This window comes from Lycorma delicatula, chromosome 4 (genome assembly GCF_047948215.1).
Source record: "Lycorma delicatula isolate Av1 chromosome 4, ASM4794821v1, whole genome shotgun sequence".
NCBI classification, from domain to species: domain Eukaryota; kingdom Metazoa; phylum Arthropoda; class Insecta; order Hemiptera; family Fulgoridae; genus Lycorma; species Lycorma delicatula.
In genome coordinates, this window is record NC_134458.1 from 1,168,126 (window position 1) to 1,187,865 (window position 19,740).

The 19,740-nt window shown below is 30.8% G+C and overlaps 1 protein-coding gene across 3 annotated transcripts in view; it reads right to left on the reverse strand.

Moving 5' to 3' along the window:
* The window catches only part of LOC142323038 (ATP-dependent RNA helicase DDX54-like), a 32,827-nt gene extending 18,995 nt beyond the window's left edge, over positions 1-13,832 (reverse strand). The window contains exons 1-3 of one of the 3 annotated variants that reach the window (XM_075362131.1): positions 13,683-13,832; positions 12,505-12,687; positions 3,348-3,482 (exon numbers count right to left, since the gene is read on the reverse strand). In XM_075362131.1, coding sequence (XP_075218246.1) covers positions 3,357-3,482; positions 12,505-12,687 — 309 coding nt within the window. In that variant the 5' untranslated portion in view covers positions 13,683-13,832 and the 3' untranslated portion in view covers positions 3,348-3,356. Of the gene's footprint in view, positions 1-3,347; positions 3,483-9,260; positions 10,366-12,504; positions 12,688-13,682 lie in introns of those variants that run through there. The other 2 variants (XM_075362132.1, XM_075362130.1) reach the window with 2 other exon arrangements.
* Between the last annotated feature and the right edge of the window lie 5,908 nt (positions 13,833-19,740).

The window sequence follows — 19,740 nt, forward strand, 5'->3', positions numbered from 1 at the left end:
CAGTGAGTTTCTGCACTTCTGTCTTGCATAGCAACCAGAAAAAACATTCTTTGGTTTGACGTCAGAAACTCCTGAAACCTCACTGCTGAGGTAGGACTCGGCCGACATTATGTTTCTGACGTGAGAGAAAGCTCTCATTTCAACAGTTAAGCCGGCCTTCCCCTCCCTAAGGGATTTTTTTTATAATATTGTACCTCACGTATACAGTTGCACCAATAAATTTTTGTGTTACGGTTAATCTCCAGATCTTTCTGTCAAAATTCACGGTCGTTAGCCTCTTCGCTCAGCAATAAACGAAAAACAAAATTTTTCTTAACGGTAATCTGGACATAGCAAGGAACATTTCCTAATGTAACTATTAGCATTCCGTACAACCTATCAGCTGCAAAGAAGATGCGCATCCAAAATTACTTTGTGACCGTGTTGAATTATGCGTGGATTATGTACAATACTATGCTCCTAAAATAACACAACAGCATCGTTTTCATTTGAAACTTTTTTCACAAGACGAATAAGATACATGGTGACTGAATGGAAATAAACAAGCGATTGACAATACGTATTTATAAAATTGTTAATTGCATGTTAGATGGGATTCAAACATGCGGCATCTTATAATACTGTGTTTTATAATTTTTTTAAATACTGAAATGATAACATTAATTAAAATAATGAATATTTAAAAGAAAAAGGAAAACAAGACATAAAAATAAATAATTTTCGACACTTCTTAGAAGATTCCAAAATTGTACTGATAAAATTTCTCAGCTTTGAGGTGCCACCAACCTTATAAAATCAAATATTTTTCCTTATGTTTTCCTTTGTTACTGATATCCAAACTCCCAAAACAATAAAATTGTAAAGGTTTTGGCGAGAGCTTGGCGTCAATTGAAAACATCGAAAATCAAAATTCAACAATTTATTTGACAATTTTTATCATAAAAAATTTGTCAAATTTTCTCAAATATGTTGATTGAATATGGCCGGCCTGATTTCATACTTTAAAAAACTTCATAAATCATAACAATTCATTATTCATAAGCGAGTGTTCTACTTCTTTACTTGCTTTTGAAAGATGATAATACCCAATGCAAATCATATGAGTAGTCATTCTCTAGTTCTTAGTTCTAAATCCTAATTAGTCATTTATAAGAACTTCTATGGTATAAAATAATTTTATGCAATTCGGGAGTATCATGCAAAATAATGTGCATCTTAATTTATATAATTATTTTCAAATTTTTCTTGAAAATATACTTAATTTTTTATCTTTGAATTTTTGACAATATTTAAAGTTATGTTATTTTTAATTGATAACAGTATCAAATGATTCAAAGATTAAAAATAATTAAATAATTAGCTGAAAAAATATTCGTAATTTTCTTTGTTTCAAAAATTAATTCTATTTTAGAAAAAAATCTTGTATAATTTCAAAATAGCAAAACAAAACGTAAATTTCATTATAAAATTGAAATATGCTTTAATAATTTTTTTAAAGGTAAAATTACATTAACTGAAATTGGTAACTTGAACAACCAAAATTGGTAAAGATTCTTTCTAACTGACCTAATCAGAGACACTTACACATATACCAGAGACATTTAATTGTATTCGATTAAAATTTTACCTATATGACCAGGTAAATGTGGGTAAAAATTTTAATATACATTGTGTTTGAGGGGTAGATTTAATGTTCCTTATCGCACAAATAGTATACACCCATTAACAAAAACTGTTTCCTGTACTGCGGAGCTTCCTATTTTGTTTGAAGATGAATTCTAGTGTACCTATTTATTTTTTGCTACTATTTTTGCTTCAAAATGTCTCAATAAAATATTAAATTTTTATGATTGTAAAATATTTATTGTGACTACATATATTCCGGTTTTAAATATAATAATACCTATTAATGCTCCCTCATGGGTTTATAAATATGAATCACACAGACTGATAATTAGCAAATTATAACTTTTACTATGTTATTGATATACTGTTAAACAGACTATAGTGATATAGTGTGTTATATAGGGATATATAATGATAATATATATATATACATACTACTGATTATATAGTGTGTTATAGTTATAGTGTTAAATACAATCAGGATTTGTTTGAAGACTTAAACGGCATTCTGATATTATCCTTCAAACGAATTTCTAAATGGTTACAGTCAGGAAAACATTCAGAATCAGCCCTGTGAAACAACAGATGAACTCACAGCTAAGAAAGAATCACCTTCAAACATTTTACTTCCAGTAAGTCGATCAGTAAAATAAACAATAAATCAATCAGGAAAGTATTCCAAATTTATAGATGAGTCATTTAGCACTGATACAAAACAACATAAAAAAATTAATCAGATTTAATGTAAAGGCACGTAGTAAGTTCTGAAAAATTATGCTATTTAGTTACCTAATAAAGAAAATAATCACTTTTTTTCTAACTGGTATTTCTATTACTTTTTAAATGATTGTTTTATATTGGTTACTTTATATAATCTTTCTAAATATAAAGTAGTTTACAAAATATGTAGTTTGGAAATGTAATTATTGCATTTAAAAATGTGATACTGTGTTGTATTGTTAAGTCTTTATTTGTAAGAGACATCTAAAGGCAGCATAAACACCAGTTTATCAGAAACTCCAATACAACAATTTTATGGAGGATAAACAATACTAGTTACTTAAAGATCATGTCCAAATTTTTGTAAGATATACTTAACAGTGATACCAAAAAATGATAACGATCAAAGAGAATGACTTTGATCATTTTGTAAGTTATATAATTTACCTGAAAATTTACTAACTTATTTATTGTTAATTAAGTTCTGTGAAGTGAATTTGAGTATACATGAATTATTATCTACAGGAATAATAATTTTGTGTGAAGATATGCTAATTGTTTACATGAAGAATAATAGTACATATTTACAATTAAGAATTATTAGATATGATAAAGAACTATTTTCAAATTGAGTGGAAGTTGTTATTCCATAGGACTCTGTAATATAGAACTTGATTCCAATACTGTAATATTTTATTGGTAATGTACAAGAGCTGGATCAAAAAATATGTTATACTCTTGCCATGTTGTTGGACTGAAAGGGATATATTAATATCTTGTGGTGGAGCACTGGTTGTGTTGTTGTCTTCACGGTCCCCCAGCAGTAATTATGTAGAACACTCAGTATGTGGGTAGTGTCGTTGTCAATATGGCATGTCCTCTAGAGGTTTCATCCAGCATAGAAGTGTGTTCATTAGTTTGATTTTTGTGGGCAAAAAATTACAACTGTTGTGAAATTCATTACTAAACTGTTGAGATATACGGTGAGAATGCAATGTCATGTCCCATGGTCACAAAATGTTGCCAAAGTTCAGAAACTGAAAAACAAATGCGAGTGACGAACTGCATGCTGGGTGTCCTTCAACTGCAAACACGTCAGGAAACATGGAATGTGTGAATGAAATGATCTTGAGTAACTGGAACATTAAAATTAAAGAGATTGTAGGTGAACTTAACATCAGTTATGGTAGTGTGTTTGTGATTATTCACAATCAGCTAGGTTACCATAAGATGTGTGCACGATGTTGCCACATCTGTTGACCGGTAACCACAAATATCAATGTTTTGAATCTGCTCTTTCTCTTCTTCAACATTATTCCAGGACTGGTACACAATTTTTGAAACAAATTATCACAGGGGATGAGAGCTGGATGCTTCATTACACTCCTGAGCATCACATGAATGGAGACACAAAAATTCACCCCAGCCAAAAAAGTGAACACATCCCCACGTGTTCGAAAGTTTATGCTGGTAGTCTTTTTCGATTTTGAAGGAGTTATTTAAAGTAAATTTATGCCCCAAGGAACAACAATCAATGCCGAATCTTACTGTGAGTCTTTAAAAAGATTGCGTAAAGCTATTAAAGACACAGAAAATTGAGTGATGGAGTCGGTTTTCCTCACGACAACGTTACTCCTCATTCAGCACATGTGACACAAGACTTACTGCAAAAATTCAAGTGGGAAGTGCGGCCTCATCTGCCTTACAGCCCTGACCTAGTAACCTGCAACTACCACCTGTTTGGTTCTCTCTAGTGAGATTGGGGAGGGAAGCAATTCCCTAATGATAATGAACTGAAAGAAGTCCTTCAACGGTTGAAGGAAATTGGATGAAATTTTTATGAGTAGAATTGAAAAACTTGTCACAAAGTATGAAATGTGTTTAGAAAAAGCTTGGTGATTATATCGAAAAATATAGAAATATGTAGGTTTTTTATTCAATAAAAAAAAAAATTGTCTAATAAATGTGTTTGTTTTATAGAGGGGTGTAACTTACTTCCTTATCATCCCTTGTAATTTTTTTTTGTCTTCAGTCATTTGACTGGTTTGATGCAGTTCTCCAAGGTTCCCTATCTAGTGCTAGTCGTTTCATTTCAGTATACCACCTACATCCTACATCCCTAACAATTTGTTTTACATATTCCAAACGTGGCCTGCCTACACAATTTTGTCCTTCTACCTGTCCTTCCAATATTAAAGCGACTATTCCAGGATGCCTGAGTATGTGGCCTATAAGTCTGTCTCTTCTTTTAACTATATTTTTCCAAATGCTTCTTTCTTCATCTATTTGCCGCAATACCTCTTCATTTGTCACTTTATCCACCCATCTGATTTTTAAAATTCTCCTAAAGCACCGCATTTCAAAGCTTCTAATCTTTTCTTCTCAGATACTCCGATCGTCCAAGTTTCACTTGCATATAAAGCGACACTCCAAACATATACTTCCAAAAATCTTTTCCTGACATTTAAATTAATTTTTGATGTTAACAAATTATATTTCTTACTGAAGGCTCGTTTCGCTTGTGCTATTCGGCATTTTATATCGCTCCTGCTTCGTCCATCTTTAGTAATTCTACTTCCCAAATAACAAAATCCTTCTACCTAGACTACACAACCTAGACCACAACTAGACTCTTGCTGGTCTCTTTTATGTCCCTAATTTTAAGGCCCTTTCGGCTGTCACGAAGGGCAGCCTGTAAGTACTTCTTGATGTTGACATTTGTCTTGGTGGAACCGTGTAGCTTGTTGACAAAACACACCTCGGGTTTCTTGGTCTGGCTGGCCTCCCTTTTACCACAGACGACCTCAACATAGCCCCGGGCTGTTCTGGAGCAGAAACTGGCTTCTGAAGCACTTTGACCTCCTTGGGTTTGGAGGCCAAGGTCTCGTACCCCTCTAGCACAACAGAGAGGGCCTCTTAATTTTCACTAATTGAGGAAGAATATTCTTCCTCGCACCTGAGCCCACGCTACTGGGGAGCTCCAGAAACTCAATGAGGTAGTCTAGGTCACCCTGGGGTGCCTTGATCAACAGGACAGAACTGCCGGGTCTGTCCTTCGCTTTCTTAAAAGCTCAACTACAGGATTGGGTTTAACCTGGTTGGGTGTCCCTGTATCAATGTCAGAAACCTTATCCTCCAACAAAGTCGAAGGAACAGGCTCCGGCTTCCTCTTCCACCCAGACTTCTTTACTACAACTTGGAATACTGCTTCTTGCATGGCCGAACATTCCCTGACCTGACTAGCCATAACTAACGCTATTCTCGCTGTCTTCCTCCTAGGTAAACTTTGGGCAAGCCCACAGTTGTGACGACTGCCCACAGCAAAGTACGGGCAGCTGGGGACCTAAGATATTCCCCTGTCTCTCTTTGTACCTCTTAGCCGCTTCTGGATCAGTTATAAAATAACCACGGATTATGTCCCTCGTTCTGAAAAGAACGCAAGTAGGACTAGCAGGGAGTATTCCCTTACTCGTTACAGGGGCATTGCCACCTCTTCGCTGCGGTGAGGTGGTACACATGTTTGCAGAAACCTGTACCATATACACTGCAAATGAAAACCAAATAACGAGTCTGTATATGATGCTAAACTACAGCCACAGATTGCAATCAGCTTGCCCTGACACTATCGGTAGGTACACATGTTACTAACAACCAAAAACACTAATAGCAAACCATGATTATTATGATTTTCAACCCTAAAGAGTTTAAAAAAGGAAAAAAAGAACTAAAAAGGAATCCTGAGGCTGAGATGAGCTTGAAACCAGACATATTTATTTTTTAAGAAGTTATCTACATTATGAAGAGATTTTTTCCATTCGTAAGTTGCTGAGATCTTTATGGCAGTATGATAACATCTCTTCCTTTCATCCAAGTTTCTGGGTTTGAGTCCCAGTCAGCCATAGCATTTATTCAAATGCTACAAAAAATATATTTCATTATAATTCATCAGCAGCTCTTACAAAACTGTCAGCCAGAATAAAATGGAATGAATTAAGTTGAAGAATTAATTGTTATTGGTATGCTTCAGCATTTTGCTGGATCGATCAAGGGAAATCATGATAAAGCCATGTATTAATCAGCAGAGCAGCTGATCAAAATATTAAATATTAAATATAGAAATAAAATATAAATATCAAATATAAACAATTAATTATAAAATGAGTAATAATGTGATTAATGCTCATATTAATTAATTGAAACATAAATACTAAGGATAATAAACATTAAAAATAACTATAAATCACAATTGAGAAAATGTTAATAAAAATTATTTCAGTTCATATTTATGTGCATGTTAACTGGAGACGCAGAAAATCAGATTAAAAAAAAATCTCTTAGTATTATTTAAAAACTCTTTGACAGAGTGATGTTATTTCTAAAAAATTATTATTTATTTTTTTTATAAATTGTTGGAAGATATTTTAAAAGGCTTTTTCCTGTTTTAAAAATGGCAGTGGAATTATATTAAGATCCTTTCTTGTAAGCCAAACTATTGTGTTGAGTTACACTATTTTTGTTGCCTAGTACGATAGAAGTGGATACTATTATTTTATAAGAATAAGTGATTATTTTTTTTAGTAAAGATTGTACAATGGTGTATACACAAACAGGCATCCAACTATCTGATGCAGCATTTTTACATTTTGAATTTTACTAAAATTTTATGTTTTAATCAGACTTTATCCTGAATTTTTGAGGGAGCTACAAGAGATTGATTATATACTTCAAATGTGGAAAGATATGGAAATATACATAAAGCATAATAAATATTTAAAAGGCAAGCTTAGTTTTGTAAAAGTGATTCAAAAACAAACAGCACGATCTGACTTAGCTGCAAACAAAATCTATTTAATCCTAAGAGAATTTGTCATCTAATAAAACACTTAGAAATTTTGCACAATGGACAACGAAAATTCTATTGTTATTAATAATGGGAATTATATCCTCATGATATATAATGAAAAGTATAACGGAAAAGTATGGTCTTAATGAAAAGTATAACGGAACGGTTTTATCCATACTTAAAGTGAGTACAGTCCATCCAGTAAATATTTTTTATAATAGCTAAGGGAGAATTTTCACGCCCTTTTCAATAATTATCTTCAGATATAGATGTAGTGTATCATCAGCGAAGAGAGCAAAAATGAATGAGTCAGGATTTTGAGATGTATTAAAAACAAAAAAAAAAACAAGAGACCAAGCACTCTTCCTTGTGGTATTGCAGTTCAGTTAGGTTTTAGAAGTTTTTGGCAAAACTTCTGACAAATAAGCAGAAGGAGAATAAAAAAATATAGAGTCACTGATTTGCTAGAATCTGCTGAGATCAACAACTACTTATAATGAAATATGATTCTGCAGATATTAATTAGCGACAAAGATGCAGTCCTCACAGTGTAAGTTAGTTGATGATGTCCCACTGCCACATAATTTTCACTGCCAGGTGAAGATAATACTAACTTTTTTTTACCGATAGTATAATTCTTCACGAGTTCAAACCAAGGAGACGAATTCCAACCTAGGATATTATATCGGAGAATAATACTGTTTGTGAGATGCTGCATGCAAAAAGACTCCTGTACAGTGAAAATCGGTCTTGATATTTAGGATGAGATGTAAGACCAGATATGTGATATGTGATATAGGAAATAGCTGACAACACAATTGTAGGACTTTCCCATCATGCGGCTTTTTTCTGATGCACGGCTTAAACACTCATACACATACAATTTAATTTAAAATATTTATCATTTTATTTAAATACAATATTTTTCGTTTATTTAATTCAATGATTCTAACTAAAGCGTGCACACATACCGTATTTCATTTGCACGGGTGTGATGGTACTAGCGGTCACTTTAAATATCGATTTATTTAATTCTACTGCTCACCTATGATGTGACAATGTAGCAGACGACTGCAACAGTAATCCGGCTGCTAAGTGGGATGTTGGGATGTATAAGGGGAGTGGGGATTAAATTTAGCAAAAAACGTTTTTTACATAAGTTGTTTATTAATATTTTACAAAATTATCAAAAAAAGATATAACCTTAATTACGCAAAATCTGGAGATGATGTGGTTTCTCCCCCCTGTACCACCACCCCATCACCTTTTCAACTGAAAATTTAATATCATCAATGCCCCGCTTGTAGAAATAACAGCTGTACTATTATTGAATAACCTATAGAAAAGACCATGCGATGGAAAGAACGTTTGAACATAAGAGATGCAAATACTTTATATATTTATTAAAAACATATTATTTCAAATATAATTTCTATATTTCTCATCTTTTTCAATCTAATATAACAATTTCTTTTATAATAACTTATTTTGTAATAGTTATTATCATTATTTAATAAAACTAAATTTGATAATATTGCAGAAAATATATAATAATTATTTTTTATTATTCATCTACATTTACCATTTATGATGTAAATATGATTTTTTAAATTATTTACTTCAATATACAATATAATAAGAATTTAATAAATTGAAATTACATAAAGTATTAATGTATATATCATGCATAAACATCTTAATTTAAAAATTTTATATTCTGTTTGCAAATTACAATAATAATAATAACACAACTAAATAAATCAATTGGTTTTTTAAATTTATTTTACGGTTAATTCATACAACACTCAACTGTAGTTGAGTATTTTTAGAGTATCGTGTTGTAAAATTTATAAATTTTAAAAAGATCTTGCAACATTTCAATATATTTTAATTTATTAATTTTATTATTTTTAATAAATTACTTTTTTATGCTTACAGTAATTATTTAAAATGAAGAAGACAATTGTTAATAAAAATAATTAAATATACTAAAATCTCTGTATAATAAACATTATATATACAAAAAATTTTATATACAAAATTATATACAAAATCATAATTTTTATATTATAAAATAAAATTTAATTTGTCTTCTCTCTGCATATGACATAATTATGTATATACACATACACATATAATGTGAATATACGAGTATATTAACATTATTTATCTATTTATTTTTTATTTTATTTACAACTTAAAACATACATTATCATCAATCAGAACTAAGTCTGTCGACAGACATACTAAAGAATTATTAGTTTTTTTTTCTAATACTTATAATAGTAGTACAATTATAAAAATTAATTTAACAAAATTAAACTATATATTTAAAAACTAATGAACAAATTATTTCTTAAATATTTGTTATGTATTAGGTTTAATAACTAAAACTATATTTAAGAAACAAAACTATACTTAATTACAACAACTAATAACACAATTAATATCTTGTTGCAACAATTACATAAAGAAAATAAATAACTAAGCTTTATTTTAAGATTTTAAAAAAGGCAGTTTTCGCAATGCTAAACTTCAACGTGAAAAAGCTTCTGCAGATTTCAAAGCTGCTGCTCAGTACCCAGCATAATTATTAAGCATCATAAAGGAGAAAGGTTACGTACCAGAATAGATTTTCAATGCAGATGAAACAGGCGTATATTGGAAAAGAATGCCAAAGCGTACATTCCTTTTTAAAGAACGTAAAACTGCACTGAATTATAAAGCAACAAAGGATTGTCTTTCGTTGTTGCTGTGGTTAATGCGTCTGGAGACTGATTGATTAAACCGTTGTTAGTTTATAAATTTTTGAATCCTTGCGCATTAAATAAAAATAACCTTCCAGTTTTCTGGCGAGCTAATAAACGTGCTTGGGTAACTACCGATATCTATATGGATTGATTTAATAACGTTTTACGCCAGAGGTTAAAAACTACTTAGCATCCAAAAATCTAGCATACAAAGTTTTGCTTGTTTTAGACAACTGTATGGCTCACTCAGAGGTGCTGATGATGAAAGAAGCTGATGAAAATATCCAAGTTGAGTTTCTCTTACCCAAAACTACACCACTTTTGCAACTCCTTGACAAGTTTGTAAATGAAACTTTTGATGTGTACTACATTCATTGAACATTTAAAAACTTTTTGATGACATGGAAGAGGGCAAATTTAGATTTGCTGAAAAAAAATACACAATTGCTGATTACATTGGAAACATAAAAGAATGAGTTAGATGAGTTACAACAGAAAACATTAAACACCTGGTGGAAGAAGCTTTGGGCCAAAGTGGTAAAGGCCTACTCAAAGAGAGGAAGTAATGAAGCCATACATAACAGAGACGAAATAAAGATGTAGAGAGTACTTGCAACGAAATAGTCAGTGTTGTCAGACAGTTAACAGGCACAGGATGTAAATGAACTTATACAGAATGTAAATGCAGAATTAAGTGACTTGGAACTTACGGAGATGATTGAAAATGAAATTGTACAGGACAGTGTTGAAAATGAAGAGAAAATTTTGATAAAAAATAAACAAAAAATTTAGACAAATTTGTAAAAATGACAGAGGAATTGAAATAATTTATAAATGCTGAAGATCCAGTGATGGAACGTAGTTTGCAGTTTCAACGGGAACTAGAAAATATAGTTTCACTATACTAGGAAGAACAAAGACTTTTACTGAACAAATTCAACAATCCACTATTACCAATTTTTTAAATAATAGAAGAAAAAAAACACGATAAATGTTAAATGATGTTAGTGGAAATGATTTATGTATAGTACATACAGTATACATTTTACATTTTTCCTTTTTATATACATACATTGTACTGTATTATCATTAAAATAATACAATGATAATATAATAATAAAATAGTAAATAAAGTACAGTAATTTACGTATATCATTTACTGTCTTAACTTAACAAGAACCTAACCTGTATTTCTGCATTACATGCCGAGTCTTAATTTTTGCGATTCCATTATACGTGGAAATTTCCCAGAATGTAAGACTGGCATAAAGTGAAGTTACACTGTACTTTACTTTTATTCATTTTTATACTCTTTATGAAGAAATGTATTAGAAATTAAGGTTAAAATATTTTTAGATTAGACACTAATGAATCACCTAAATAAAATTTTTACTTAAAGTAGCCTAACAGTAATGCCACAGTAAAGAAAATAAATATCTGAGAACATTTTTTTTTCCTAAACTGTAATAAATAAAATAACTGTAAATTTTCCAGAAGTAGCAATTTTTTCTGGATGAATTAAATCATTAATCCACCACATTAGCTTTGAAGCTTGTATATGAGAATATGGAACTGGAATTTTGAAGCATATAAAAATGCCATGCCTGATTGGGGTTTGAACCTGTGATCCCCAGATGAAAGGCTGAGATACTACCACTCAAGCAATGGAGATCAGCATTATTATTATAATTATTACAATAACATTTCAGTTTTACTGTCTTTCCCTATCCACAGTGAATGGACAAGGATATTATCAAAATCATCAACACACTCAACCAGGCATACAGGACTTGTTGCCTTGCCCAGCATTTTGCTAATGATGAGGAACTGAAGGAAGCAGACCTTAAATGGTTGAAGGAAATTGGACATAATTTTTATGAGAGTGGAATTGAAAAAATTGTCACAAGGTATGAAAAGTGTTTAGAAAAACTTGGTGATTATGTCGAAAAATAGATAAAAATACATACTTTATAATTCAATAAAAAAAAATTGTCTTACAAATATGTGTTTGTTTCATAGAGGGGGTGAACTTACTTTCTGATCGTTCCTCAAATATAATTATAATGTAATATTAAATACTGATCAAAATAAAAAGATTATTCATAAAATTATAAATAGTCAGAGTTGTGAATTATTTAAGTGATTTTGATAGGAATAGTCAAATAAGTATCATCTCTGTCAAACCAGACATCAAAACTACTTTCATGTTAATTCAACACAAAATTTTTACTTGTAAGAAAAAGCCTTATAATCATTGCTATTTTCGATAAATTTCCAAACCATTTAGCACATCATCCCACCAACTTATTTAAAAACAATTAAAAAATTTTCTTTTACAGAAAATGATTTTGTTCAAATTTTTAATTAAATTTTCAACATGGAAAATATTGTACACATCTCAACCAAATTCACTTTACATAATAACAATCATCTGGCCTGAGAATATGAACTCACATCCTCAAGGAGTAAAGTGGTACCCGTTGTAATGTTATAAATAATGATGTGGACACAGAATAGAAAAACACATACAAAATCAGATTCACCATTCAACATTTAAATATATACCTTTCTTTGAATAGGTGTAGGAGTTTTGTAGCCTTTCTTTTCAATACCTTTAATTAGAGGTAAACTAATACCAAATGTATGAAATCCTCCTAACTTTTTTAGATTTTTTGCATTTGGAAACTGGTCGTTCTCAGATTCCTCATCACCAAAACCATTGTCACTGCTACCAATAATCTGTGCCATCTGCAAGTTATTAAAAATAAATATGACACACAAGAATTGATTGAGTCAGATTTAAAAAAACACACGGGCACACACATACATATATATTTATATATATATATATATATAATGCATCACAAACTGAAAAACAAAGTGTAATTTTTTTTAAAACAATTTTTGGTGGGATTTCATTTATATAATTTAACCATTCTACAAATTAAAAATGCACATTAAATTTCAATATAAAATAGCAGACTATATGTTTTGTATTATGTAAATTAAATACCATAACCATAATTGTTGTAAGTGACATGGCAAGTTCCTACCAAAAATAACACGGTCATGATTATAAATAAAAAGCATCCTATACAATGGTTATTAAGAAAAGTGTCAAGTAAAGTGCCTTTTCTACTGAAATGAAGATACTGCTACACACCAGTATGTAAATCCATTAAAATGAAGTTGGTATTTAACCTTAAAGATAATTGTTTGCAATTAGGGACACACTTTCAATTTTGATGAAATTTGGACTACACCTTATTTAGGATGTAGGTAATTCGTTACAATTGAAATTTTTCGGTCGGAAATTGCTTTTCACGAGTTACGTCCCTCGTTTGTTACACAGTACCCTCACCAAAAATTTCATAACTTTTGTTAGGTTAAACTTAACATAACTAAATTTTCAACTGCCTTAATGATGAAATTAGGACAATTATGTCATTAAAAGAGTTAAAAATATATGTAACTAATATGTGGCAGAAAACATGAAACTTCACTCGTGAATTCAAGATAGATAAGTTTAAGATATAACATCATAAGATATGATGACACTGAGTAGGGTAATGTATAATGTACACAACTATGTACTCGTGAATCAAAATCAGTAATCAAACAATTGTTTAACTTTAAAAAAAGAGTAATCTACACTTCCAAACACCAAAAATCTGTAAGGGCCGTTTTAAAATTGTAAGGAATAACGGCTAGGATCTGCATTTGTTAATAAATAGAATACTCACATTGTAACCTTAATAAAACTGGTCGATTCAAAGTTCAAGAAAAATTAAATAACTTCAGAAAATATGTACTATTTCATCAAAAACTTCAATTATCTAATCTGAATAAAATTTAAAAAATATTAACCTCACTCAAACACATGGTCAACATTCCTCAAAAATCAAGTTTTATAATGAACGGTTCGATTTGAACCGATACTTTGTAGAACATTTCTATATGTGATCTATACTGTTAAAAAAATTAAATTTTTATATGTATAATGGAAATACGAAATCAAGAAAAAATAAATGTTATACTCTCCTAAAGGTCTAAAAATGACCTGATGACACGAACCGGCACTTTGCACAAAAGTTGATAGTTTTCGAAACAATCGTGGGGTTAAGAGGGAGGTATCAGAGTATCATGCGAGAACCAACCTACCGGATTGCTTCAAACTTCAGGATACATTTGTGTTATCTCAGGTAAGGTTTTAAGCCATCCTAGCCTTCTTGGGGTGAATGAGGGGGTAAGTGCTTCTATGTTAAGAACGAGGAAATCGTTGGAGAAAGACCGCTTTCAGGCTTTAATTTTTATTCTCAGAGGCAAGATCCCCCTGTTTAGGTAAAAGAAAATAAACAAAATATGTTGTTTGATTTTTATACTGTTGTGATTTTTTTTTTTTTTGTCTTCAGTCATTTGACTGGTTTGATGCAGCTCTCCAAGATTCCCTATCTAGTGCTAGTCGTTTCATTTCAGTATACCCTCTACATCCTACATCCCCAACAATTTGTTTTACATACTCCAAACGTGGTCTCCCTACACAATTTTGTCCTTCTACCTGTCCTTCCAATATTAAAGCGACTATTCCAGGATGCCTTAGTATGTGGCCTATAAGTCTGCTTCTTCATTTAACTATATTTTTCCAAATGCTTCTTTCTTCATCTATTTGCCGCAATACCTATTCATTTGTCACTTTATCCACCCGTCTGATTTTTAACATTCTCCTATAGCACCACATTTCAAAAGCTTCTAATCTTTTCTTCTCAGATACTCCGATCATCCAAGTTTCACTTCCATATAAAGCGACACTCCAAACATACACTTTCAAAAATCTTTTCCTGACATTTAAATTAATTTTTGATGTAAACAAATTATATTTCTTACTGAAGGCTCGTTTAGCTTGTGCTATTCTGCATTTTATATCGCTCCTGCTTCGTCCATCTTTAGTAATTCTACTTCCCAAATAACAAAATTCTTCTACCTCCATAATCTTTTCTCCTCCTATTTTCACATTCAGCGGTCCATCTTTGTTATTTCTACTATTTCATTACTTTTGTTTTGTTTATTTTCACGCGATAGTTCTTGCGTAGGACTTCATCTATGCCGTTCATTGTTTCTTCTAAATCCTTTTTACTCTCGGCTAGAATTACTATATCATCAGCAAATCGTAGCATCTTTATCTTTTCACCTTGTACTGTTACTCCGAATCGAAATTGTTCTTTAACATCATTAACTGCTAGTTCCATGTAAAGATTAAAACGTAACGGAGATAGGGAACATCCTTGTCGGACTCCCTTTCTTATTAGGGCTTCTTTCTTATGTTCTTCAATTGTTATTGTTGCTGTTTGGTTCCTGTACATGTTAGCAATTGTTCTTCTATCTCTGTATTTGAACCCTAATTTTTTTTAAATGCTGAACATTTTATTCCATTCTATGTTATCGAAAGCCTTTTCTAGGTCTATAAACGCCAAGAATGTTGGTTTGGTTTTCTTTAATCTTCCTTCTACTATTAATCTGAGGCCTAAAATTGCTTCCCTTGTTCCTATATTTTTCCTGAAACCAAATTGGTCTTCTCCTAACACTTCTTCCACTCTCCTCTCAATTCTTCTGTATAAAATTCTAGTTAAGATTTTTGATGCATGACTAGTTAAACTAATTGTTCTGTATTCTTCACATTTATCTGCCCCTGCTTTCTTTGGTATCATAACTATAACACTTTTTTTGAAGTCTGATGGAAATTCCCCATTTTCATAAATATTACATACCAGTTTGTATAATCTATCAATCGCTTCCTCACCTGCACTGCGCAGTAATTCTACAGGTATTCCGTCTATTCCAGGAGCCTTTCTGCCATTTAAATCTTTTAATGCTCTCTTAAATTCAGATCTCAGTATTGTTTCTCCCATTTCATCCTCCTCAACTTACTCTTCTTCCTCTATAACACCATTTTCTAATTCATTTCCTCCGTATAACTCTTCAATATATTCCACCCATCTATCGACTTTACCTTTCGTATTATATATTGGTGTACCATCTTTGTTTAACACATTATTAGATTTTTTTTTTAAAAAATGGTTTATCAAACAACTTCACAAAAGCATTCACCATAACACTATTTATATAAAATTGCTGTTATTACATAAGTCTTGCCTGATGTAGGACCAAAAACTTCTGAGACATAATCATAATTTAAACTTAACATCAGTGTTTTTAAAAGTACTGATATATTTACTGTATTGAGTCCTGAAAATTGATATGTTATTTAGTCATTAAGACCTAGTATCCTTTTAAAAGAAATATTTAAAAATTCCTTCCTTTTGAAGTAGTACATACTTTGATGTGTAGATGGCAGCACTGTTCTTCACAATGCTTTTGATGAGTGGAGTAACCACTTTTATGCAATCACAGTGTTGCTAATAATAAACAATTAAGATGGCGTCCCACTACTTAGAAACACTGTTCTTCAAGGACAGTTAAATTATTCTATTTTCATACGTAACATTTTCATTAATATGTGAATGTATCCAACTAATCATGTTCTTTTAAAAGTCCAATAGGTTCCAGTTATATAAATGCTTATAAAATCATATCCTTTTAAAAGAACATTGGGCCTCAGTTAAGTTAATACATTCAGATAACAAATAAGAAAATTAGTAATGTTCCAGATAAACCTAATCCTGTTGGGCTAAAAGTTTTTGTTCAAGCAAACCCAAATAGAATCATTTATAATTTTAGTATATATCAAGGTACACTTATCTTTCCTGAAGAAGTCAAACAGGGGTTTGGTCTTGGGACAGCTGCAGTTTTACATCTGTCTCGCTGATTAGTGCCTTTCTTTTTCCTGTTTAGCCTCCGGTAACTACCGTTTAGATAATACTTAAGAGGATGATATGTATGAGTGTGAATAAAGTGTAGTCTTGTACATTCTCAGTTCGACCATACCTGAGATGTGTGGTTAATTGAAACCCAACCGCCAAAGATCACCGGTATCCATGATCTAGTATTCATGTCCGTGTAAAAATAGCTGGCTTTACTAGGACTTGAACGCTGCAACTCTGGACTTCCAAATCAGCTGATTTTGGAAGACGCATTCACCACTAGACCAACCCGGTTGGTTCGCTGATTAGTGCCTGGCCTTATATTACATTTCGATCGGTACTTTTCAAGTGTTAAATTGGCTGAACAATTACTACTTTGTGGCATTAGGTCCACTGGTACTATTACGAACAATCATCTTTCAAAACAGATATTACTTGAATCTGACAGTAATTTAAAGTATAAGGGAAGAGGAAGCTATGATATCAAAGTAAGTAATGATGGAATATTAGCGGTAACAAAATGATTCAATAATAAACTAGTTACAATACTCTTCACTCACAGATCTTCATTACTCCATACTCTACATTATGTAAAGTTAAAAGATGGTCAAAAAATGACAATAAATTTATATTCATTAAACAGTCTAGAGTCTTACAATAAAAATGTTTATGGAGTTGATTTAGCTAAACGCATGCTATCTTCCTGTCCTCGCAATCAGACCAAAAAATGGACCATCAAAGTGATACTCCACATGTTAGACTTGGCAATATCTAATTCATGTCTTCAGTATCCCAAATAAGATGAATAAGAAACACATTCCACAAAAAAAAAAATATTGTACAACTGTGCTCATGTAAAATGGAATATGGGAAAACTTATCAAAGAGAATGATATAGAAGAAACTATGCAGGAACAAAGGAAGAAGATGCAAATTCTACAGAAAGTCAGAGAAAAAATGGCTTGCCCTTATCTTCAATTATTAGAAGAATGCAGGTCCTATTGTAACAGGAGGTATACAGCAAATTGTTCAACGAAAACATCTGTTAAATGCCTCAAGTGCAATGTGTATTTATATTTAACAGCTGAACATAATTGCTATTTAAAATTCCATGAACAACCTAATTAATATTTAATTATTGTATTTTTACTTGCTTTATATTAACTCAAAATGTTTTTTTCAATTTTTTTTCATGTTTGTCCTCAAATCTTGCATCCTTAATTTAACATACTTTCTGACATTGCCTATTGATGAAATTTTACACAGTTACTAAGATCGGGTGACAGTACAATATTCCACTATTACTTTTGCAAACATCCCCCTGTACAGGGGTAAATTAAGGGTGCAGCTGTAAAAAATTGCATTACTAGGATTTTTGAACATTGGAACTCTCGACTTTGAAATCAGCTGATTTGGAAAGATGTGTTCACCACTAGACCGACCCGATGGCTTGCAAACCCATATTTAACTGCTTCCATCATAATTAATTTAATTCAATTTGTTAAGCGGGTGATTAAAACTATTTATTTCTATATAATAAATACCTTTTCATTAACATTACATTTTTTATAACTGTCTTTTTTGATCATTTAACCCACTTTATGATTTTTTTTAAAGATTATTCTAGACAATTTTCTTTACCCAGTGTGCTTGACTATATTAATAATACAGTATTTGTTTTTATGTAAATAATGATCAAAATTATAATTAACTACTGCTACCACGCCTTAGTGTTATTAATATCACAATTAATTAGATTGCTTCTATTTCCTCAAAATTTAAGTTAAATGTTATCACGATAAGTTTCTGAAACGAGGAGTTATGTTTTAGTGCTAGTAAAAAACTGAAAATTCTATAAATATAAACATCTAGAATTTAATTATGAAATCAGATGCATATAAGTTTTATTAAAAAAGAGTCACCTGTTTTGATTAATAAATTACAACAGAGGTTAACTGTTATCATCATAAGGACACAGTGAATACAAACATACTTATATATTACCAATTACTGCATTACTTGGCTAAATATTCACGGTTAATAATTGTGCGATTTTAAATAAGAAGCTGCATCTCAAGTGTATAGGAAAAATGTAGGTTTTTTTATAGCATTCTGGATTTTCAGTATTAAATAATGTTATTGTTATAATGTTAATAATTATATTGTAATGCGTTAAAAATTCTAATACTGCCAATTTAAAAAAATATTAACCGCTTGCTTTATTAACAAGTTTTTTCCATATTAAATAGTTAAATTTAAAAACACAATGTGTAACAATATAATCGCAATTAAAATGTCAAAATTTATAACCAGTTATGTAAAAATACACATTCCACTAATTATATAACAGAACTGGATAATAGGTATACAACTGTTGAACAGAACATGTAAGTATTAAAAACACATTTGTTAGACTGGTGTAACAAAACAACTTATATTAATACATTGATTTGAACATTGTAAAAATACTTTTGTTACAATTTAAATAAATTACATTTCTGTACATAATGACAAAATAGGTATTAATAGTAATTTAATTAGTATTAGGTAATATAAAAGATCTCTTTAATAATGAAGTTTTAATTCTTTTTAACAAGCATTCTGTCAGTTGCTACAATTTTCTGCTGGTAGTGCAGAAACAAACTGGTTGAGAAAAAGCAATACATATTAATATGTAACTCATTTTACATGTTATATGGTTTGTATATTGATACTGGTTCTATATGCTTATAATGAAATATAATGTGAATGAAATATAACAGTAGAATGTGAATGAAGTAGCAATACCTTCACTTTTGTTGTAGCACAAATTTCAATATAAATAAATCTTTTTAAACATGACATGATGGGGAAGTCCACGTTCCATGAAAATTTAACCAAATTCCATCCAAATGTTTATTTGAATCTATTAAGCTAAATGCGACAGGTGCAAAAATAATAAAGAGAAAAGAGGAATATTTAGCATGATATTACAGACAAAGACT